The 25847-nt window shown below is 46.3% G+C and overlaps 1 protein-coding gene across 3 annotated transcripts in view; it reads right to left on the minus strand.

Annotated features, from left to right (window-relative positions):
• The window catches only part of REEP5 (receptor accessory protein 5), a 138663-nt gene that overhangs the window by 3031 nt on the left and 109785 nt on the right, over window positions 1-25847 (minus strand). The window contains exons 4-5 of one of the 3 annotated variants that reach the window (XM_063964134.1): window positions 13382-13550; window positions 11499-11625 (exon numbers count right to left, since the gene is read on the minus strand). In XM_063964134.1, coding sequence (XP_063820204.1) covers window positions 11555-11625; window positions 13382-13550 — 240 coding nt within the window. In that variant the 3' untranslated portion in view covers window positions 11499-11554. Of the gene's footprint in view, window positions 1-11498; window positions 11626-13381; window positions 13551-25847 lie in introns of those variants that run through there. The other 2 variants (XM_063964132.1, XM_063964133.1) reach the window with 2 other exon arrangements.

Below are 25847 nucleotides of genomic sequence, written 5' to 3' on the forward strand. Positions count from 1 at the left end.
AGTAGCCGCAGGCACCACAAATAGGTTGGTTCAGGTGAAACGCTGAAAACATCTTAGGGAGAAAATGAGGACGAGTCCTCAATTCCGCCCTGTCCGAATGGAAAATCAGATAAGGGCTTTTTCAGGATAAAGCCGCCAATACGGACACGCGCCTGGCCCAGGCCAGGGCCAACAGCATGACCACTTTTCATGTGAGATATTTTAACTCCACAGATTTAAGTGGTTCAAACCAATGTGACTTTTGGAACCCAAAACTACAGTGAGATCCCAAAGTGCCACTGGAGGCACAAAAGGAGGCTGTATATGCAGTACCCCTTTTACAAACGTCTGAACTTCAGGGACTGAAGCTAGTTCTTTTTGGAAGAAAATTGACAGGGCCGAAATTTGAACCTTAATGGACCCCAATTTCAGGCCCATAGACACTCCTGTTTGCAGGAAATGTAGGAATCGACCCAGTTGAATTTCCTCCGTCGGGCCTACTGGCCTCGCACCACGCAACATATTTTCGCCAAATGCGGTGATAATGTTTTTCGGTTACATCCTTCCTGGCTTTGATCAGGATAGGGATGACTTCATCCGGAATGCCGTTTTTCCTTCAGGATCCGGCGTTCAACCGCCATGCCGTCAAACGCAGCCGCGGTAAGTCTTGGAACAGACAGGGTCCTTGCTGGAGCAGGTCCCTTCTTAGAGGTAGAGGCCACGGATCCTCCGTGAGCATCTCTTGAAGTTCCGGTTACCAAGTCCTTCTTGGCCAATCCGGAGCCACGAATATAGTGCTTACTCCTCTCCATCTTATCAATCTCAGTACCTTGGGTATGAGAGGCAGAGGAGGGAACACATACACTGACTGGTACACCCACGGTGTTACCAGAGCGTCTACAGCTATTGCCTGAGGGTCCCTTGACCTGGCGCAATACCTGTCGAGTTTTTCCCAACGGTTTATAAAGAAGTGGAAGACTTCTGGGTGAAGTCCCCACTCTCCCGGGTGGAGGTCGTGCTGAGGAAGTCTGCTTCCCAGTTGTCCACTCCCGGAATGAATACTGCTGACAGTGCTATCACATGATTTTCCGCCCAGCGAAGAATCCTTGCAGCTTCTGCCATTGCCCTCCTGCTTCTTGTGCCACCCTGTTTGTTTACGTGGGTGACTGCCGTGATGTTGTCCGACTGGATCAACACCGGCTGACCTTGAAGCAGAGGTCTTGCTAAGCTTAGAGCATTGTAAATGTCCCTTAGCTTCAGGATATTTTTGTGAAGTGATGTCTCCAGGCTTGACCATAAGCACTGGATATTCCTTCCCTGTGTGACTGCTCCCCAGCCTCGCAGGCTGGCATCCGTGGTCACCAGGACCCAGTCCTGAATGCCGAATCTGCGGCCCTCTAGAAGATGAGCACTCTGCAACCACCACAGGAGGGACACCCTTGTCCTTGGTGACAGGGTTATCCGCTGATGCATCTGAAGATGCGACCCGGACCATTTGTCCAGCAGGTCCCACTGGAAAGTTCTTGCGTGGAATCTGCCGAATGGGATTGCTTCGTAGGAAGCCACCATTTTACCCAGAACCCTTGTGCATTGATGCACTGAGACTTGGCTCGGTTTTAGGAGGTTCCTGACTAGCTCGGATAACTCCCTGGCTTTCTCCTCCGGGAGAAACACCTTTTTCTGGACTGTGTCCAGGATCATCCCTAGGAACAGAAGATAAGTCGTCGGAACCAGCTGCGATTTTGGAATATTGAGAATCCAATCGTGCTGCCGCAACACTACCTGAGATAGTGCTACACCGACCTCCAACTGTTCCCTGGATCTTACCCTTATCAGGGAATTGTCCAAGTAAGGGATAACTAAAATTCCCTTCCTTCGAAGGAATATCATTATTTCGGCCATTACCTTGGTAAAGACCCGGGGTGCCGTGGACCATCCATACGGCAGCGTCTGAACTGATAGTGACAGTTCTGTACCATAAACCTGAGGTACCCTTGGTGAGAAGGGTAAATTTTGACATGAAGGTAAGCATCCCTGATGTCCCGAGACATCATGTAGTCCCCTTCTTCCAGGTTCGCAATCACTGCTCTGAGTGACTCAATCTTGAATTTGAACCTCTGTATGTAAGTGTTCAAAGATTTTAGATTTAGAATCGGTCTCACCGAGCCGTCAGGCTTCGGTACCACAACAGTGTGGAATAATACCCCGTTCCCTGTTGCAGGAGGGGTATCTTGATTATCACCTGCTGGGAATACAGCTTGTGAATGGCTTCCAAAACGGTCTCCCTGTCAGAAGGAGACATCGGTAAAGCCGACTTTAGGAAACGGCGAGGGGGAGACGTCTCGAATTCTAATTTGTACCCCTGAGATATCACCTGAAGGATCCAGGGGTCTACTTGCGAGTGAGCCCACTGCGCGCTGAAATTCATTGAGACGGGCCCCCCACCGTGCCTGATTCTGCTTGTAAAGCCCCAGCGTATACTGAGGGCTTGGCAGAGGCGGGAGAGGGTTTCTGTTCCTGGGAACGGGCTGATTTCTGCAACCTTTTTCCTCTCCCTCTGTCACGGGGCAGAAATGAGGAACCTTTTGCCCGCTTGTCCATGAAAAGACTGAGCCTGATAATACGGCGTCTTCTCATGTTGAGAGGCGACCTGGGGTACAAACGTGGATTACCCAGCTGTTGCCGTGGCCACCAGGTCTGAAAGAGCGACCCCAAATAACTCCTCCCCTTAATAAGGCAATACTTCCAAATGCCGTTTGGAATACGCATCACCTGACCACTGACGTGTCCATAACCCTCTACTGGTAGAAATGGACAACGCACTTAGACTTGATGCCAGTCGGCAAATATTCCGCTGTGCATCACGCATGTATAGAAATGCATCTTTTAAATGCTCTATAGGCAAAAATATACTGTCCCTATCTAGGGTATCAATATTTTCAGTCAGGGAATCCGACCACGCCAACCCAGCACTGCACATCCAGGCTGAGGCGATTGCTGGTCGCAGTATAACACCAGTATGTGTGTAAATACATTTTAGGATACCCTCCTGCTTTCTATCAGCAGGATCCTTAAGGGCGGCCATCTCAGGAGAGGGTAGAGCCCTTACAAGCGTGTGAGCGCTTTATCCACCCTAGGGGGTGTTTCCCAACGCACCCTAACCTCTGGCGGGAAAGGATATAATGCCAATAGCATTATAGAAATTATCAGTTGTTATCGGGGGAAACCCACGCATCATCACACACCTCATTTAATTTCTCAGATTCAGGAAAACTACAGGTAGTTTTTCCTCACCGAACATAATACCCCTTTTTGGTATTACTCGTATTATCAGAAATGTGTAAAACATTTTTCATTGCCTCAATCATGTAACGTGTGGCCCTACCGGAAGTCACATTTGTCTCTTCACCGTCGACACTGGAGTCAGTATCTGTGTCGGCGTCTATATCTGCCATCTGAGGTAAGGGGCGCTTTAGAGCCCCTGACGGCCTATGAGACGTCTGGACAGGCACAAGCTGAGTAGCCGGCTGTCTCATGTCAACCACTGTCTTTTATACAGAGCTGACACTGTCACGTAATTCCTTCCAACAGTTCATCCACTCAGGTGTCGACCCCCTAGGGTAGGGGTGGGCAACATGCGGCCCGCGGGCCGGATGCGGCCCGCGAACCGATTCTGCCTGGCCCGCTGTCCCATACCACTGTGCAATGACAAGCGGCCCGGCTGAGCCGCTTGTCATTGCGCTACGAAGCTCCGAGATGCGGCGCCGCTGAGGAAATACCTGGTCTGCTGACCGGGATTTCCTCTGTGACATCAGGCGCTGGGCGGCATAGGGGGCGGAGCCACGGCAAGAGAGTGCAGAGGGCAGCGGGTAGCAGCAGCGGCTCTGCGCAGCGCAGCGGATCTGGCAGAGAAGGCGGTGGATAATCTGGGCAGCAGATCTTCCACAGTGAAATAAAAACATCAAAGGTAAAGCTGCTATATGGGTCCGGGGGGGGGGGGGGGGAGGGGGCGGGGGGATGGGGGGGGGGGGGGGGGGGTTCAGGGAAAGGGGGGTAGAGACTGCTGTACAGGTTCAGGGGAGGGGGTGAAGGGGGGTGGTGACTGCTATATGGGTTCAGGGGTGGGGGAAGGGGGGTAGAGACTACTATATAGGTTTAAGGGAGAGGGGAGGTTTGAGACTGCTATGTGGGTTCAGGGAAGCGGGTGGGGGGAGCTAGTAACCAGCTGTGAATACGATTGATAACAGCATTACACAGGATGCTGTTTGTTTGTTTTCAGCAGTTTTTTATTTTTATTTTTTTTATTACTGGATGTGTTTTTTTAAGCCCAGTACCCACGGGCCGATTTGGGAGAGATGTGTGCTGAGCGAACCGCTCAGCACACATCTCTCCTGCCGCTCAGCACAGCGCGATCTGTGCTGAGCGTGCGGGGGGAGACGGGGGGGCGCTCACTTCACCCAGCGGGTGAAGTGAGCGACCCGCTAGATTGGCCTGCATGCAGGCCAATCTAGCAGCAGCGATAGCGATGTGCGGGGCCCCGCATCGCTATCGCTGAGGGGGCTACACACGGAGCGATCATGCCGATATTCTAAGCAATCTAGTCAGATTGCTTAGAATATCGCTCCGTGAGTACCCCCCTTTAGACATTTGTATTTTGCCTGTAAAAAACTACGTATGCGGTGTAATGTATATTGTGGTGTGTGTGTTTTTATATATATATATATATATATATATATAACTATGGGCCTAATTCAGACCTGATCGCTAGGGTGTGATTTTTGCACTGCTACGATCAGGTAGTCGCCGCCTACAGGGGGAGGGGGTAATCGCTGTGCAGGGGAGCGATCGCATGTGCAGGAGAGCTGCAGAAATAGAAGTTTGTGCAGTCTCTGCACAGCCCAGGACTTACTCTTCCAGTGCGATGATCGGGGCCGGAGCTGACGTCAGAAACCCTCCCTCCAAACGCCTGGTCCCTCCTGCATTTTTCCGTGCACTCCTCTAAACCGGTCAGTTGCCACCCACAAACGGCCTCTTACTGTCAATCACCTTGCGATCACCTGTGCGATCGCTTTGTTCGCACCATCCCATCACTGCCTGACGCTCCCCAGCGCGGCGGACCGATGTGCCTGCGCACTGCAATGCATGCGCAGTTCAGACCCGATCACCCGCTGTGCAAAAATACACAGCAGCGACCGGGTCTAAATTGGGCCCTATAACGGGTCTTATTTTGCAGCAACTGCTGACTAAGGGGCTGATTCAGACCTGATCACTGTGCTGCAAATTTTGCTGTCCTGCGTTCGGGTAGTTGCCGCCCCCAGGAGGAGTGTAAATTCACCCGTGCAAGTGTACGATCGTATGTGTACGCAGAGCTGCAAAAATCTACTTTGTGCAGTCTCTGCGCAGCCCAGGACTTATTCCTACAAATATTTGTTATTCATATTAGTCCCCACCCTTGTGTGTGGCCCTTGAACATTCACTGGAAGTGTTAAGCGGCCCCCCAGCTGAAATAATTGCCCACCCCTGCCCTAGGGGGTGACATCACTATTACAGGCAATCTGCTCCGTCTCCACATCATTTTTCTCCTCATACATGTCGACACAAAAGTACCGACATACAGCACACACACAGGGAATGCTCTGATAGAGGACAGGACCCCACTAGCCCTTTGGGGAGACAGAGGGAGAGTTTGCCAGCACACACCAGAGCGCTATATATATACAGGGATAACCTTATATAAGTGTTTTTCACCTTATAGCTGCTGTATAGTTAATACTGCGCCTAATTAGTGCCCCCCTCTCTTTTTTAACCCTTTCTGTAGTGTAGTGACTGCAGGGGAGAGCCAGGGAGCTTCCCTCCAACGGAGCTGTGAGGGAAAATGGCGCCAGTGTGCTGAGGAGATAGGCTCCGCCCCTTTTTCGCGGACTTTTCTCCTGCTTTTTTATGGATTCTGGCAGGGGTTAAATGCATCCATATAGCCCAGGAGCTATATGTGATGCATTTTTTGCCATCCAAGGTGTTTTTATTGCGTCTCAGGGCGCCCCCCCCCAGCGCCCTGCACCCTCAGTGACCGGAGTGTGAAGTGTGCTGAGAGCAATGGCGCACAGCTGCAGTGCTGTGCGCTACCTTGTTGAAGACAGGATGTCTTCTGCCGCCGATTTTCCGGACCTCTTCTGCCTTCTGGCTCTGTAAGGGGGCCGGCGGCGCGGCTCTGGGACCCATCCAAGCTGGGCCTGTGATCGTCCCTCTGGAGCTAATGTCCAGTAGCCTAAGAAGCCCAATCCACTCTGCACGCAGGTGAGTTCGCTTCTTCTCCCCTTAGTCCCTCGATGCAGTGAGCCTGTTGCCAGCAGGTTTCACTGAAAATAAAAAACCTAATCTAAAACTTTCACTAAGAAGCTCAGGAGAGCCCCTAGTGTGCACCCTTCTCGTTCGGGCACAGAGATCTAACTGAGGCTTGGAGGAGGGTCATAGGGGGAGGAGCCAGTGCACCAGATAGTCCTAAAGCTTTCTTTAGATGTGCCCAGTCTCCTGCGGAGCCGCTATTCCCCATGGTCCTTACGGAGTCCCCAGCATCCACTTAGGACGTTAGAGAAATAAGGAAAGGAAGGAAGGCAGGCAGGCAAAAACTAAATATGCAACATAAATAAATAAATGTATTTACACCCCCACATGGTTTGTCCAGGTGCAGTATTACTTGCTATTTTTTGCTTTACTCCCACCTCAGAATCTGACCCACTGTACTTACTATGCAGGAACGTCTGAATAGTAACCCAACATGAGGCAAACACATCTGTGCCATGCCCTGGCACTCAATTATTGCCAGCCATTGCACAGATACTGCAGCGTAGTTAGATTTCTGATGGGTTACCAGTGCACCTGCATAATAACCAGCGTCAGCTGGGGAGAGATGTAGGGCGTTCTAAAAGTATACACTTTATTTTATTTACTTGTTTTAAAGACGTTTCCTAATTCTAAACTACAGAGATCCAGTGGTGAAAAGGAGGGACTATAATGGAAAATTCACATGAGTGCTGTGTATATATATATATATATATATATATATATATATATATATATATATATATATATATATATCGCTCCCAGCTCCGGCACTCCCCAGGTGAATCAGGTATACTTTGCCGGGTGCCCTCCAACACCTAGTCCAGCAGGCTAAGTGTATTCACGTATATCACTCCAATGGCGGCACTCCGGACTGGTACAGATTACTCAGAGCCAATAATGTATAGCAACGTTTCAGCGCTCTGCGGCGCTTTTATCAAGCCATATAAAACATACAATGTAAAGCATTTTTATACATACCGCCACCAACACCCGTGATCCTCGCTGTCCTCTCTGTTCCGGTCATTGCTGACCTCACAGGAAGTGACGACGGGTCTCCCTGACAACCATATAAACAAAACCCCAAATACACCACCGTGCAGTATCTGCGTGAAAAAATAAATAAACACCAATCTAAAAACAATCGAATACAAGAGTACGTGACCAAAGTCACCATATCATAGAATACATACATAGTTTAGTCAAATTTCGTGTTCCATACTAATGCCAGGTTTAATACCCCCGGCTAAATCTTTGAATGATATTTACAACTATGTTAGACATAAACAATAACTTTCTTAACTACTCTGCTCAACATCCTACATATCTGGTTGTTGTTTGTGTATAAAATGTGTTGTTTTTAATGACTATACCCTCGTTAGAGTTATCTACTGGATGAAAACCTGCATCCCCAAATTTTCATTCATGCCGCGTGGGGCTAAGGTGTCTAGGCGCATAATCCATTCTCCTTCCCTCTGTAGTAGACGGGCTGATCTATCACCACCCCTTATTAATGGCGGTATATGGTCAATAATCCGATACCGTAAGGCAGACAGATTATGTCTAGCCTCACAAAAATGTCTGGCAACCGGTTGTATACTGGTACCTGTATTAATGGCTGCACGAATAGCTGTGCGATGTTGGGCCATACGTTCACGGAATGTTACTTCAGTTTTACCAATGTACATCATTGAGCAAGGACAAATTATGATGTATACCACGAACCGACTAGTGCAGGTTAATCGATGTCTGATAGTGTATTTGACACCTGTGTGAGGGTGATTAAATGTGGGTCCTGTTAATAGATAACCGCATGTGGTGCAGTTAGGGCATTTAAAACATCCGTTTTTCGGTTTGCCCAAAAAACTTTTGTTTTCCTGTTTGCCCAAGTTGGAAACATCATTATGTACCAAGTAATCTCTTAAGTTTTTTCCTCTTTTGTAACAAGTCATTAAAGATTTGTGATTCAATGCCACCAAATCTTTATCTGATTCTATAATTGGCCATAATTGGTTAGCCTTCTTTTTAATATAAGGGCTTAAATGCGTGTATTTATTGCACCAAATATGTCGGTTAGAATTAGCCTTGTCCCTGCGTGGTTTAAATAACTCTTCAGAGGGAACTGCTAGTGCTTTCGTTCTTGCCTTAGCCAGAACTGTTGCACTGTATCCTCTGTCTAAGAACTTTTTAACCATCATATCTACTTGTTGGACACCTAATTCCCTGTTCCTGGAAATCCGCAATGCTCTCAGAAACTGGGAATAAGGTAACGCATTCTTCAATGATTCAGGATGTGCACTACTGGCATGGAGTAGATTATTCCTGTCTGTAGGTTTTACAAACAGGGAAGGCCATAATCTACCATTCTCCTTAACCAGGGCAACATCCAAAAAATTAACAGTATTGGTATCCATGGTAAACGTGAGTTTAGCGGGACAATCACTCTCATTATGGTCAGCCATCAACACCTCAAACTCAGTTTTTGTACCCCCCCATACAATTAACAGATCATCTATAAACCTGAAATAGGCCAGTATTTTACTCGCAATGGACCTGTTGCTAAAAAATAAATTCTGTTCAATTTGAAACATGTATGAATTTGCGTAAGATGGGGCCACATTGGACCCCATCGCACATCCGGATGTTTGGAGGTACATGGCATTGTCATAACAAAAATAATTTCGTGTTAGCACCAATTCCAAAAGTTGCAGAAAAAATTCTACAGGTGGTCCCTTATAAAGTGGATTTCCAGTGAGTAATAATCTGGTAGCCTGCATACCAGCACCATGAGGGATGCTGGTATACAGGCTACATACATCAACCGAACACAGATAACAATTATCAGGTACATCTGCAAGATCTTTAAGTGACAACAACAGACTGTTTGTGTCTTTGAGGTAGGAGGATTTCGCCTGTACACATGGTTGTATGAGGGTATCCAAATACGTTGAAATGGGTTGATATAATGAGCCTCTTGCCGAAATAATCGGACGCCCCGGAGGGTTTTGGAGGCTCTTATGGATTTTGGGGATCATATACATAAGAGGCTTAATTGGCCATTGTACCATTAAAGCTTTTTTCAAATCCTCTGAAATCCAACCATGTGTACATGCTTGTGTCAATATTGTGTCCAATTCCCTTTTAAACACCATCGTGGGGTCACAATCTAATAATTTGTATGTATTACCATCTTCCAATTGCCTTGACACCTCAGCTTTGTAGTCAGACAGATTAAGGACCACAAGTGCCCCGCCCTTATCTGCCTGACGGAACACTATGTCATCATAATTCTGCAATTGTTTTAAAGCTAGACGCTCTTCCCTAGAAAGATTCCAATATTTTGGTTTTTTTGACAAGGGAGATCCACATACTTCCTTGTCCAACATCCGACTATAGGTTTTAATTGCTGCATTATTACTAGCAGGATCAAATTTGGACCGATTTTGTAATTTAAGTAGCTGAGGTGGTAAGGCGGAAGGAACAGTAGGTTTAGACCCAAAAAATTCTTTTAATCTTAAACTCCGATTAAGTTGGTATAATTCAATCTTCCATTGTACTTTGTCAAATGGGACAGTGGGTACAAATGATAGTCCCCTACTTAGTACCGACAATTCACAGTCAGATAGTGTCCTATTTGAGAGATTATAAATTAAGTCTTTCGACCCTTCGGTGGCTTTTTGACATTTCCTTTGCCTCGTGTTTTGCTTGCCACGACGGGTGAATCGGTGGCTTGATCTAAAAAACGTGCCCTGGTACGTTGCCCAACTGGAGAACTGTTACGGCCTCGTCCTCGCCCTCTCGTGCGGCCAGATTCATTCTCACTTTCAGTGGTACCATACTCATCTGAAGTGTCAGGTCTAGAACGATGTAGTGTACGTCTAAATAACGGGCGTCTATCATCACGTGGATATGCCCCTGTTAACCATGGGTATACTCTCTGTTGTTCATAGTCCATATCAACTTTGCGTCTTTTTTCAGCTTTAAATTTGATTAAATCATTTTTATATAAATCTAATTGTGAGTTAATTTTGTTGATCCAATCCCCTTGTTTATCAGCAATCAAGGTGTTTAAATGTGCTGCTTCAAAAACACCAATTTTATCTTTTAAAACAGAGATCTCTCGCTTGGATTCTTCTATTACCAGGATTAATAAATCATATGAGCATTTATTCAAAATAGACGTCCACTTCTTACAAAAATCCACATTGTATCTGCCTATAGTGGGTGAATTTTTAATTCTAAAACCCCTTGGTATACGCTTATCCTTGTAATAGCTGGTCAAAGTTATACCATGGTAAAGAAAATCAATTTCTTTCTTTTTAAGCCGTAATAAATTATTAAATAATTCCACTGAGGATGATACCGGCAATGTTTCATTAAAGGCATTAGTGGATAAAATTGCTTCAACTTCAGAATCAGAGAAACTAAAGATTGATCCTGGATCCAATACGATCCTCTGGTGTAAACCTTCCACATTCTCTGTGGCCATATTGAGTGGCTCACTCCGTAATTCAAATAAAACTGATTGCAATAGATAATAATCAAAGGCAGCTGTAACAAGTGGGTAATGGTTTCAATTAACTGTGAAAAAACCTTTTATCTCCTATCGCAAAAATGAAAAAACAGCTTCTAGGCTACCAAGGCCACAGCTGAACAAAGTCATATATTGCACAAGGTTTTTATAACTTCAGGATATGGAATGTAGGAACAATTTCCATGATGAGCATGTGAGCAGGTGGAACTGATACGCGGCTTCTAGGCATCTGCGGCCACAACCACGGATAGTCCCAATTACACTTGTATTCACACAATTTCAGCTTGTAATAACAGTCTTGTGAGAGCTTCACTAAGCTGAGTGGCTTACTCACGATACCAGGGTGCCTTGAGAATCTTGCTGCCTTGCACGTTGAACTCCCATCAGCGTGGGTTCAGCTGCTGTGCAGTAAGAGAAATGTATCGCTCCCAGCTCCGGCACTCCCCAGGTGAATCAGGTATACTTTGCCGGGTGCCCTCCAACACCTAGTCCAGCAGGCTAAGTGTATTCACGTATATCACTCCAATGGCGGCACTCCGGACTGGTACAGATTACTCAGAGCCAATAATGTATAGCAACGTTTCAGCGCTCTGCGGCGCTTTTATCAAGCCATATAAAACATACAATGTAAAGCATTTTTATACATACCGCCACCAACACCCGTGATCCTCGCTGTCCTCTCTGTTCCGGTCATTGCTGACCTCACAGGAAGTGACGACGGGTCTCCCTGACAACCATATAAACAAAACCCCAAATACACCACCGTGCAGTATCTGCGTGAAAAAATAAATAAACACCAATCTAAAAACAATCGAATACAAGAGTACGTGACCAAAGTCACCATATCATAGAATACATACATAGTTTAGTCAAATTTCGTGTTCCATACTAATGCCAGGTTTAATACCCCCGGCTAAATCTTTGAATGATATTTACAACTATGTTAGACATAAACAATAACTTTCTAATAATAATGTGTTGTTTTTAATGACTATACCCTAACGAGGGTATAGTCATTAAAAACAACACATTTTATACACAAACAACAACCAGATATGTAGGATGTTGAGCAGAGTAGTTAAGAAAGTTATTGTTTATGTCTAACATAGTTGTAAATATCATTCAAAGATTTAGCCGGGGGTATTAAACCTGGCATTAGTATGGAACACGAAATTTGACTAAACTATGTATGTATTCTATGATATGGTGACTTTGGTCACGTACTCTTGTATTCGATTGTTTTTAGATTGGTGTTTATTTATTTTTTCACGCAGATACTGCACGGTGGTGTATTTGGGGTTTTGTTTATATGGTTGTCAGGGAGACCCGTCGTCACTTCCTGTGAGGTCAGCAATGACCGGAACAGAGAGGACAGCGAGGATCACGGGTGTTGGTGGCGGTATGTATAAAAATGCTTTACATTGTATGTTTTATATGGCTTGATAAAAGCGCCGCAGAGCGCTGAAACGTTGCTATACATTATTGGCTCTGAGTAATCTGTACCAGTCCGGAGTGCCGCCATTGGAGTGATATATATATATATATATATATATATATATCACGATGGGTGATATTGTCTATTTAAGGTAAGCTGTTTTGCTTTTTTGTATTATACCTGACGAAAATGCCATTCTAATAAACGGGCATTGAAACGTTGTATTTCAAATACCTCTGCCTTTGTGAATCATTGGAGTGCCGCACCACCCTGTGTCTGCTATCTGCCTTTTTGTGAGGGCACCCGATGTACTAGTTCCTACAAGTGGCTGTGCCAGACCCACCTTGTTCTCTCTCTGTGTGTGTGTGTGTGTGTGTGTGTGTGTGTGTGTGTGTATGTATGTGTGTGTGTATGTGTATGTGTATGTGTATGTGTGTGTGTGTGTGTGTGTGTGTGTGTGTGTGTGTGTGTGTGTGTGTGTATGTATGTATATATATATATATATATATATATATATATATATATATATATAATGTACAATATACTAACAAGCACTCAAGTGCTACATATACTAGCAATAGTGACCACAACTTTGCCAACCACATCAGCAAATGACGACAGATGCTGCACACAATTATTAAACAATCATATTTATATTAAAAGATTGCGCACAAACAGTAATGAAATGAGCCAAATGGGAAACACATACTCACTATGAGCCAATGACATCACTGACCACACAAAGGGTCTGGTGTACAGTCCAACACACGTTGGCTTTGCACATACACTGAGTATTTTTGCATTGCAGATGCTCCAGAGTCGAGCATACACAACTAAAGGCCATACAAGTGATGCATTGAAGGGGAGTAAGTGGGCAGTAATGGGGCGTTCGCATGCAGGTTTAGCGAGGGAGTGTTGATGGAACTGCAGGCTATGCAGCGTTGTGCGTATATGGAGAGATGCCTGTGTTAAGACTGGTATCTTGTAAAGAATAGAGCTGGTGCAAGATACACTAAACTGCTAGAATTGTGTCCAGTACAGTTATTCACATTCACTTGTATGTCGCAAGCGTATTCCATTGCACTGTACATTACCTTCTTTTCCAATAGTGTCTGCAGTCTCTGCAGCTTTATCTTTAATGTTCTTCACCAGGTTGTCCATCTCACCCTCGTGTTTCAGGAAGAAAGGACGGATGATCTTGTTGTAGAGCAGCTCGGCACCATTAGATGGGTGGGGAGACATGCACCAGAGCAGGAATCCACACTGTGCACAGTACAGGGAAAGATTATTATTCACCACTGCCAGATCCATAGAGTGCTCACTCACTGCCACAAATGCAAACCACTTACTTCAGAGTCTATAGCAGAAAATGTACAGATTACCTCTTTATAACCACTGGATAAGGGGATTACTAAATATAACCCTGTGGCTTTCTTTCAAGTTTAAATCTGTATTATAAATGGAATGTTGTTACATTTACTAGCCTCAATGCATCATGCAGCGTGAGATGCCCGACGCGAGTGAGCTGCCGGGTACATTGCAACTCAGCTAATGTTGTGCGTCTTTTTGATGGAAAATGCAACTTCATCGCGATGCGACTAGGACGCACCAGTGGACTGTGCTATTATAGGACACATATGTGTGTGACATCTGAGCCTGTGTATGGCACACAACAGAACTTGGCATGGGAAAAAAAAAAGCTGTGGCTGCTACATTGTAGCATTTTGTATACAGATGCAGAGACTCAAACACAGATATACAAGCGTAATATCAAATTAATCTGTATAGTATCCTTGTGCGCCCTAGTCACATCGCATTGTGACTAAGACATTTTTGGCAAAAAAAAAAAAAGAAGTCAGACGCTAGCCGAGCCTTACAGCACCTGGTTCACGGAGACGGGCTGTTTGATGTGACTACAGCAATGATGTATGAGGACACATATGTACGGAAAGAGAATTTAATGTCACTTCAGATTGGTATGATCTGTATGAAGTGGCCTTCACTAGTTATATAGTCATGCAACACCTCGCCTGGGGAAATTGCGCAGAGATGGAAGTGTCACACTGCAACATGACAGACACACACACCACTCCTCCACATTTGGTGACCAATGATGTACTTTGCTGAGCACAGAACTTATTTCAAAGGTGTTCTGAATAGATTGTAAAATAAAATAAACATGGAGATCAGGATCACAACATAGAAAGTTTGTTTTGTTTCCAATTAATCTTGTACCATGCAGTCTGCTTCTTTCTCAGTTATCAGAGCCTGAAGAGATATTCCCCAAACCATCTAGAGAATTGTCATGGTAAAACCATGTGTATTGGAAGGTTGTGTTCCTACATTTCATTGGACAAGGCTAGACAACAGAAGCGACCATCTACTACAGCATGAAATGACATTCACAACTTCTCTACTTCTTCTCTTTGTTTGCACCCTGTAGTTTTGAGGCGCTGGCTTTATGGACACAACCATGAGCTGAGTGAGTGTGCGTCTTATTAAAGATTATTATTGATAATGAAGCTTTACAGACAGCACTGGGAACAAGATTACCAAAAGGGCTGAGAAACCCTGTTCTAGTTAGCTATGATTGTATCTATTTCAGCAACTAAGCTTTGTAATTTCCAGACAAATTAGAGAGGGGCTGAAAAGAAATAAGACAGATATATAAATACTTTAAATAATATTGGGGTCTATTCATGAAGCAGTGGGGAAAAAAAAAAAAAAAAAGTGGAGAAGTGAGCCTGTGGAGAAGTTGCCCATGGCAACCAATCAGCGGCACCATACAATTGTATAGTACGCAAATTGTAAATGTTACTTCAAATCTGATTGGTTGCCACGGGCAACTTCTCCACTGGCTCACTTCTCCACCCTTTTCACTCCTTCATGAATATACCCCCTTGTTACTAAAGATTAATGTTTGCAGTTTTATTTTACCTGCTAAATATCATTCCTTTATCACATACTTGAATTCCCTAGTTTGTGTGTGCTGAATCTTCCTGCTATATAAGGCTGCGAAATATGCTTTTGCCAAATAAATTAAGTCGAATAGTCATTATCACCTTCTGAAATACTATATACTGCTGTGAACATTCCAATATTACAGGTTATTCTATTCTCACTGTAAAATAGGGATCAACAAGAGAATGATGAATCGGGACTATGTTTTAGTTGTTCTCATCGGCTGATAATTGTTATTTTATTATAGTACATTCTGACATTTCCCAGTACTTATGCTGTGGTTTTCTGTTGCCATTTTGTTTTCGCCACACAATGCAGCGAAGGTGCGGCACTCACAAAAAACATGCGTCTTACCTTGTTCCCTCACCCAGGTGTGTGGTCACGGCCATTCCGGAAGCGAAGTCCGGTATGTGTGAAACCCAGTGACGTCGGCGCGTATAGATGTGGCACACGTCCACTACTACACGTGACCCATCACCATTACAACCGGATAACAGGAAGTATATACTAAAAACAAAATAAATGCATGTACATACACAACATAATTTTCATAGCCATCGGGGGTAACAAACATATATTCATGTATGAAGAACAGCTGAAAAAGGAGATTTATGGAGACTTACCATAGTTAAATCTCTTTCTGCGAGGTACACTGGTTTCCACAGGGAATAACATCGGGGTGTAGAGTTGGATCTTGATCCGAGGCACCAACAGGCTAAAGCTTTCACTGTACCCAAGATGCACTGCACCGCCTCCAGGCTCAGTTTCGTTTAATCAGTCCAATGCAGTAGCAGGTAAGAGAGACGGTAGATGTTAGTCACATAAACCCACATTCTCACGACAGGAGAAGGGACTAGCTGCTAATGCCATACGAAGCCAAAAGATGCTAAGTGCGTCAGGGTGGGTGCCCTATGGAAACCAGTGTACAATGCAGAAAGATTTAACAATGGTAAGTCTTACAATAAATCTCCTTTTCTCCAGCAGGGTACACTGGTATTCCACAGGGAATAACATCGGGGATGTCCTAAAGCAGTTCCTCATGGGAGGGGACGCACTGTAGCGGGCACAAGAACACAGCGTCCAAAGGAAGCATCCCGGGAGGTGGAGGTATCAAAGGCATAGAACCTGATGAACGTGTTCACTGAGGACCACGTAGCCGCCTTGCACAGATGCGCCACGGCGGGCCACCCAAGAAGGTCCAACTGACAGAGTAAAATGGGCCTTGATAGTAGCAGGAGCTGGGAGTCCAGCCTTCGCATAAGCTTGTGCAACCACCATTCTAATCCATCTGGCCAAGGTCTGCTTATTCGCAGGACAGCCACGTTTGTGAAAACCAAAAAGTACAAAAAGAGAATCTGACCTCCTGATGGAGGCAGTCCTTTCTACATATATACGGAGAGCCTGTACCACATCCAAAGACCGCTCTTTGGAGTACAAACCAGGAGAGTTAAAAGGCCGGAACCACAATCTTTTGGTTAAAGGTGGAAAGAGGACACCACCTTAGGGGTAAATAACCAGGGCGAGTTCTAGGAACTGCCCAGTCACGGTGAAAAATCAGAAAGGGTGGACGACAGGACAAAGCGCCCAAGTCTGACACCCTCCTAGCAGAGGCAAAGCCCACAGAAAAATGACCTTAAGTGTAAGGCATTTAAAGGTCCACAGACTTAAGAACAACAGATATATCCCATGGAGCCACAGGAGAGACATAGGGAGGCCGAATCTGTAGTACGCCCTGAGTGAATGTATGAACGTCAGGAATGGATACAAATTTTTGGCTGAAACCACACCGACAAGGCAGAAATGTGAACCTTGATGGAGGCCAGAAGAAGTCATAAATCCAGGCCTTCTTGCAAAAAAGCCAGAAGTCTGGAAGTACTAAACTTGTATGCATCATAATTCTTAGCAGCACACCAGGTGAAGTAAGAATTCCAGACCCTATAATAAATCCGTGCAGAAGCCGGTTTGCGGGCCTTCAACATAGTTTGAATAACCGCATCAGAAAATCCTTTGGCCCTCAGGAGTGAAGCTTCAAGAGCCATGCTGTCTTGCCAGGTCCTGGTAAACACAGCGGCCCTGAACAAGAAGGTCTGGGGCGGGTGTTGAGGAAGTAGAAGAGGATGCTCGATCGAGAGACCCTGCAGGTCTGAGAACCAATGTCGTCTGGACACCGCTGGAGTGACTAGAAGCAGTATTCCTCCTTGCTTGAACTTCTGTAGTACCCTGGGCAGGAGTGACACTGGAGGGAACACGTATGGCAGCCGAAAGTTCAATGGAATTGCCAGTGTGTCCACGAACGCCGCTTGAGGATCCCTTGTCCTTGCTCTGAAGACCGGAACCTTGCGATTGTGTCTTGACGCCATCAGGTCTACATCTGATAGACCCCACTTGTCCAGTGGAGTTGGAAGACCTTCGGATGAAGACTCCACTCCCCAGCGTGTACGTCCTGACGACCGAGGAAGTCCGTTTCCCAGTTGAGGACCCCTGGAATGAACATTGCTGATATCGCTGGCAGAAGTAGTTACGCCCATCGAAGAATTTTTTACACTTCCATCATTGCCAGACTGCTTCGAGTGCCGCCTTGATAATTTATGTACGCCACCATGGTGGCGTTGTCTGATTGTACTTGAACAGGCCTCTTCTGTATGAAAGGCAGGGCCAGTGTCAACCCACTGAACACTGCCCGCAATTCCAGAATGTTTATCTGGAAGAGGGATTCCTCCCTGGTCCACCAACCCTGGAGAAAGAGTTGCTCCAACACCGCACTCCAACCCCGCAGACTAGCATCTGTCATTAGGAGGGCCCAGTTGGAGATCCAGAAGGGACGATCCCTGCTCAAATTGTTGGTCCTGTAGCCACCAACTCAGTGACAGAGAACATTTGAGACCTGATCCGGTGAGGCAGGCTGTCCCACTTAAAAAGGATTAACCTCTGCAGAGGGCGGTAATCAAATTGAGCACACTCTACCATGTCGAAAGCAGACCCCATGAGGCCTAGTACTTACATCGCCGAGTGTATCGACACTCTGGCTAGAGAGGAAGTATCTGATTCTGTCCTGAAGTTTCAGGACCTTCTCTGGGTACAAGAACAAACGTTGGTTGTGTGTGTCCAGTAATGCCCACAGGTGCACCATGCTCTGAGCAGGGACCAGTGAGGATTTCTTTCAGTTGATGATCCACCCGTGGGCTTGCAGGAATTGGACCGCCAGTTCCAGATGACGGAGGAGAACCTCTGGGGGAGTTCGCCAGGATCAACAAGTCATCCATATACGGCAGGATCCTGATACCCCGACGGCGGAGAAATGCAGTCATGACCTTGGTGAAGATCCGAGGAGCCGTGGTCAGTCCGAAAGTTAAGGCTTGGAACTGATAATGAAGGTTGCCAATAGCAAACCGAAGATATTGCTGATGCGACATGGCAATAGGTTTGTGTAGGTAAGCATCCTGTATATCCAGGGATACCATATAGTCCTTGGATTCCATAGCCAGTACAATAGAGCGCTGAGTTTCCATACGGAATTTGGACACCCTCACAAATTTGTTCAAAGAAATGAGGACGAGTATAGGTCGGGAGGATCCATTCGGCTACGGAACTAGAAACCGCATCAAATAGTATCCCCTGCCTCTCTGAGACAGAGGTACCGGCACTATCACTCCTGTTTCCAGGAGGGATTGGACAACCAAATTTAGAAATTGTGCTTTTAACAGATCCAAAGGGATAACAGTTGAGCAAAAGTGTCGAGGGGGACGTCTCTTGAAAGAGATTGCGCACCCGTGAGAGACCACTTCCTGCACCCAGGCGTCCGAAGTGGTATTTAACCATACCTTGGCGAACTGCAGAAGTCGGCCTCCCACCCTGGACTCCCCCAGGGTGAGGCCCGCCCAGTCATGCAGCAGGCTTGTCCAGTTTGGAAGCAAGCTGAAGGGCGGCACCAGAATGTTTAGGTTTGGGCTTAGAGGATTTGGAAGTGCAAGCCTGTCTCGGGTATGCCTGACCCTTTGCTTTAGCTGGGGGTCGAAAGGAACGAAAAGTAGTACTCTTAGCCTTCAGAACCGAAGGATTAGTACTTGGGAGAAACGCAGTCTTGCCGACGCCAAGTCGGTCACAATTTTGTTCAGATCATTTCCAAATAGTATCTCTCTCTTAAAAGGGAGTACCTCCAAGGTCTACTTAGAGTCCAGGTCCACCGACCAGGACCGTAACCACAGACTCCGGTGAGCCAGGATAGACATAGTAGATGCCTTTGCCGCCATAACGCATATAGTGGGAGGCTGTGGTAATATAGGACAGATATTGTCTGGCAGTGTCAGAAAAATTCAGAGGTAGCTCTTACTCAATTGCTTGAACCCATGCTTCAATGCCTTTTGCAGCCCAAGAGGCTGCCATAGTGGGTCTATGTACAGCACCTGTAAGAATGTAAATAGACTTCAAGCAACCCTCCACACGCTTAACCGTTGGTTTCTTCAAAGAAGTGACGGTGGTGACAGGCAGAGTAGATAACGCCACAAGACGGGCTACATGTGAGTCCACTGGTGGCGGGTTTCCCACTTGTTACTCAACTCCGCAGAGATAGGATAATGAGCTAGCATCTTTTTAGACAGGGAAAATGTATTTCCTGGAAAAGACCAGGATTCCTGACGTATGTCAATTAAATGGTCAGAATGTGGTAAGACTAATTTAGTAACCTTCTGACGTTTGAACTTACCAGGTTTCTTGTGGGCCCTACACATACAAAGATCCGCCGCCGAGCTGCCCGATAGTGGATACGGCCGACCCGGCAGCGGGTGAGCAGTGACAGGAGGAGTGAAGTTTCTTCACTCCCCCCGCCACCCGCCTCCATTGAAGTGCAGGCAAATATGGACGAGATCGTCCATATTGGCCTGCATGTACAGCCGACGGGGCACCAGCGATGAACAAGTGCGGGGCCATGCATCGTTCATTGCTGGTGACTCCACACTCAAAGATATGAACGTTATCTCGTTCAATAATGAACGAGATCGTTCATATCTTTGAGGAATATCGGCCAGTGTGTAGGGCCTATTAGACGTATCAGGAGGGTCAATCTCATCATCAATCTGAAGAATCAGCTTGATCGCCTCCACCAGGTCAGGAACCTGTGTTGTAGAATCTTCATCAGAAGCAGCAGTATCAGCATCTGATGGATCAGTATATTCCCCATCCGAATCGGAAGAATCACCAAAATATTAGTGGATTGTGAGGAAGAAATGGGCCGCTTCGATGACCTTTTGGTCCCAGTAGGGTGAGGGTTAGGTTTTTGTTTAACCAAGGACCGATTTAATTGCTGTAACTGGGTTGACAGAGTATCCGCCCATGGTGGATTAAGTACAGGGACAGTATGTGGCTGTAATGGCACAGGAGGTCCCACAGGTGGCTTAAGTCTTGATACAAGCGTAGTCAGCATATTTGAAAAACCCCAGTACCTGGACACTCAGCAGAAATAATTTCTTCCAGTAAATCTGTGGCGCCAGCACTGCATGATGCAGGAGCATCTGCGGATTTTCCACCCTGTGCAGCAGATATTATTGGGAATGTAGCCTTAGGGCGTATCAGTACAATATAGCCAGACAAACACAATACCTGACAAAAACCCCTAAGATATGTGACTGCAATGCAGAGCACAAATAGAGGATTTAAGTTTTATGAGGTGACTGAAACACACAGTGAAAAATACAAAACAGTATATCCAGTGGAACACTATATGGCATATGAGACCCTGATGTACTTAGCCACCCAGGGTACAGAATATAGTGATAGCAATGTGTGTGATACACAGAATAGAATCCACACAGCAGCTATAGGCACACACAGTCACAGGTACAATGCAGAAATTTTACATCTAAATAAGACTGCACTGGACTAGTATGTATGTATGTATGTATGTATGTATGTATGTATGTATGTATGTAGATATAACAATGCACAGTAAATTCTGGATGTATATCACAGAATACTTGTAATAAATATTCATATAGTAGTGCACTTGTTCTTAACCAACGCTGTCTAAGTGACATGTAGAAAACTTAAGTGTCCTGTAAAAGCACAGCGCTGAGGAGGCAGGCGGCTTTAGAGAGGAGACAGTGCCCAGCAGTCCCAGGATCAGCGCAGCTGTGAAATGGCGCCCAAACGCTGACAGGGAGCGAGGGAGAGAGAGAGAGAGATGCAGCTCCAGGGCGGGAACACCTGCTGTAGATGGCGCCTGGAGCTGGGGGAGGGGCTACAGGTCAGCGCCTTATCCCCTCTGCTGGACTTCACCACTGGGTACTATGGAGCCTATAATAAAAAGATTTTAGTAAATCCGACCTGTGCTCCCTGCCCTGGTGGATATAGTGGGGTCCCTGTACGGCCACAGTGTCCACGCCAGCGGCGCCGTCCGTCTCCTGGGACTGCGACCGGATCGAGATTTCGGCGGGCCCCACCTGGGGGACCCTCTTACCTCCTGCCTGAAGTGCGGCCATGCGATCCAAGAGAGCAGCAGCGGTGATGTGTGCCTGATGATCGAAACGCCTCCGCTGCAAGTACCCGGCAACCAGGGCGCGGGAGTATGCAGCACCGCTGGGGGAGGTGATGGAGCCGCAGCACAGAATGTCAGCATGACATACACAGTCTCTAGTGCCTGTGCTGCGGCCCTTGAAGTCTTCTTTCTTCTTAAAAAGCTCTTATTAGGGCTACCTAGCGCAGCCCCACCTGTTAGTGACATGCATTGCAGGCACCAACTTACAAACTGAGCTCCAGTGCCTGGAGGCAGGGCTATAGAGGAGGCGGTGCAGTGCATCCGGGGAACAATCAAAGCTTTAGCCTGTTGGTGCCTCGGATCAAGATCCAACTCTACACCCCAATGTTATTTCCTGTGGAATACCAGTGTACCCCACTGCAGAAATCGCATATTACATTAATAAGACTAATGTGTATACCATTCCATATCAGTTCTGTTTGAATAAGCTTATTATGATTATTCAGTTGCGCGTCACTTTCTTATGGCCAGACAGTTTATCATGCTTAAAAGTATCATATTATAGATCATACCCCGGTGCCTAAGAGAGGTGGTGACTGAGATCAGATGCTGCTTCGCAAAGAAGCATTCTGGATACATTATTTAGATCTTATCCACCCCAAGGTATTGATGTTATGCCTCTAGCATGCTTTAACTGAATAATCATAATAAGCTTATTCAAACAGAACAGATTGGAATGGTATACACATTGGTCTTATTAATGCAATATGTGATTTTCAGCTGTTCCTCATACATGAACATATATTTGTTACCCCCGATGGCTATTATGTCATGTGTATGTACATGCATTTGTGTTTTCAGTATATACTTTGTTATCCGGTTGTCATGGTGATGGGTCACATGTAGCGGTGGACAAGTGCCGCGACTATACGCGCCGACGTCACTGGGTCCTACCCATACCGAGCTGCGCTTCTGCAAAGGCCGTGACTACACACCTGGGTGAGGGTACAAGGTAAGACACGTTTTTTTGTTTGCTATGATAATGACGAAAATCTAATACGGACTGAAACGTTGACAACCGTTTTGGTAGCTGTGTCATCATTGCTTTATTCAAAGTCGCTGTGAGTGCCGCACCTTCGCTGCATTGCATTTATGTTTCTGTGGGGGCACCGATGCAGATTACACTATATGTGGAGTGCCAGACCATCTGTCGACACTAATGAAGAGAAATCTCAGCGTATTTACATTTATAAATTTGGGTGTAAGCTGCTATCGAGAAGCTTGAAAAAGTACCATGATCATTAATACCAACACCACCACATAATATCAAAAGAGTGATTACTCAATGTCTGAACAAGACCTATAGGACACTGGAAAAAATAAGAATTTACTTACCGATAATTCTATTTCTCATAGTCCGTAGTGGATGCTGGGACTCCGTAAGGACCATGGGGAATAGCGGCTCCGCAGGAGACTGGGCACAAAAGTAAAAGCTTGAACTAGCTGGTGTGCACTGGCTCCTCCCCCTATGACCCTCCTCCAAGCCTCAGTTAGGATACTGTGCCCGGACGAGCGTACATAATAAGGAAGGATATTGAATCCCGGGTAAGACTCATACCAGCCACACCAATCACACCGTACAACCTGTGATCTGAACCCAGTTAACAGTATGATAAACGAAGGAGCCTCTGAAAAGATGGCTCACAACAATAATAACCCGAATTTTGTAACAATAACTATATACAAGTATTGCAGACAATCCGCACTTGGGATGGGCGCCCAGCATCCACTACGGACTATGAGAAATAGAATTATCGGTAAGTAAATTCTAATTTTCTCTAACGTCCTAAGTGGATGCTGGGACTCCGTAAGGACCATGGGGATTATACCAAAGCTCCCAAACGGGCGGGAGAGTGCGGATGACTCTGCACCACCGAATGAGAGAACTCCAGGTCCTCCTCAGCCAGGGTATCAAATTTGTAGAATTTAGCAAACGTGTTTGCCCCTGACCAAGTAGCTGCTCGGCAAAGTTGTAAAGCCGAGACCCCTCGGGCAGCCGCCCAAGATGAGCCCACCTTCCTTGTGGAATGGGCTTTTACAGATTTTGGCTGTGGCAGGCCTGCCACAGAATGTGCAAGCTGAATTGTACTACAAATCCAACGAGCAATCGTCTGCTTAGAAGCAGGAGCACCCAGCTTGTTGGGTGCATACAGGATAAACAGAGAGTCAGATTACCTGACTCCAGCCGTCCTGGAAATATATATTTTCAGGGCCCTGACTACGTCCAGTAACTTGGAGTCCTCCAAGTCCCTAGTAGCCGCAGGCACCACAATAGGCTGGTTCACGTGAAACGCTGAAACCACCTTTGGGAGAAATTGAGGACGAGTCCTCAATTCTGCCCTATCCGTGTGAAAAATCAGGTAAGGGCTTTTATAAGATAAAGCCACCAATTCTGAGACACGCCTGGCTGAAGCCAGGGCTAACAGCATTACCACCTTCCATGTGAGATATTTTAATTCCACAGTGGTGAGTGGTTCAAACCAATGTGATTTTAGGAACCCCAAAACCACATTGAGATCCCAAGGTGCCACCGGGGGCACAAAAGGAGGCTGTATATGCAGTACCCCTTTGACAAACGTCTGGACTTCAGGCACTGAAGCCAGTTCTTTTTGGAAGAAAATCGACAGGGCCGAAATTTGAACCTTAATGGACCCTAATTTGAGGCCCATAGACAGTCCTGTTTGCAGGAAATGTAGGAAGCGACCCAGTTGAAATTCCTCTGTAGGGGCCTCTTTGGCCTCACACCACGCAACATATTTTCGCCAAATGCGGTGATAATGTTTCGCGGTTACATCCTTCCTGGCCTTTATCAGGGTAGGGATGACTTCTTCTGGAATGCCTTTTTCCTTCAGGATCCGGCGTTCAACCGCCATGCCGTCAAACGCAGCCGCGGTAAGTCTTGGAACAGACAAGGTCCCTGCTGGAGCAGGTCCTTTCTTAGAGGTAGAGGCCACGGGTCCTCCGTGAGCATCTCTTGAAGTTCCGGGTACCAAGTCCTTCTTGGCCAATCCGGAACCACGAGTATAGTTCTTACTCCTCTCCTTTTTATGATTCTCAGTACTTTTGGTATGAGAGGCAGAGGAGGGAACACATACACTGACTGGTACACCCATGGTGTTACCAGAGCGTCCACCGCTATTGCCTGAGGGTCCCTTGACCTGGCGCAATATCTCTGTCTAGTTTTTTGTTGAGACGGGACACCATCATGTCCACCTTTGGTTTTTCCCAACGGTTTACCATCTCTTGGAAGACTTCTGGATGAAGTCCCCACTCCCCCGGGTGAAGGTCGTGTCTGCTGAGGAAGTCCGCTTCCCAGTTGTCCACTCCCGGAATGAACACTGCTGACAGTGCTATCACATGATTCTCCGCCCAGCGAAGAATCCTTGCAGCTTCTGCCATCGCCCTCCTGCTTCTCGTGCCGCCCTGTCTGTTTACGTGGGCGACTGACGTGATGTTGTCCGATTGGATCAATACCGCCTGACCCTGAAGCAGGGGTTTTGCTTGACTTAAGGCATTGTAAATGGCCCTTAGTTCCAGAATGTTTATATGAAGAGATGTTTCCATGCTTGACCACAAGCCCTGGAAATTTTGTCCCTGTGTGACTGCTCCCAAGCCTCTCAGGCTGGCATCTGTGGTCACCAGGATCCAATCCTGAATGCCGAATCTGCGGCCCTCTAGTAGATGAGCACTCTGCAGCCACCACAGAAGAGACACCCTTGTCCTTGGCGACAGGGTTATCCGCTGATGCATCTGAAGATGCGATCCGGACCATTTGTCCAGAAGATCCCACTGAAACGTTCTTGCATCGAATCTTCCGAATGGAATCGCTTCGTAAGAAGCCACCATTTTTCCCAGGACCCTCGTGCACTGATGCACTGACACCTGGCCTGGTTTTAGGAGATTCCTGACTAGCTCGGATAACTCCCTGGCCTTCTCCTCTGGGAGAAACACCTTTTTCTGGACTGTGTCCAGAATCATTCCTAGGAACAGCAGACGTGTCGTTGGAATCAGCTGCGATTTTGGAATATTTAGAATCCACCCGTGCTGACGTAACACTAACTGAGATAGTG

The sequence above is a fragment of the Pseudophryne corroboree genome, chromosome 1 (genome assembly GCF_028390025.1).
Source record: "Pseudophryne corroboree isolate aPseCor3 chromosome 1, aPseCor3.hap2, whole genome shotgun sequence".
NCBI lineage: Eukaryota > Metazoa > Chordata > Amphibia > Anura > Myobatrachidae > Pseudophryne > Pseudophryne corroboree.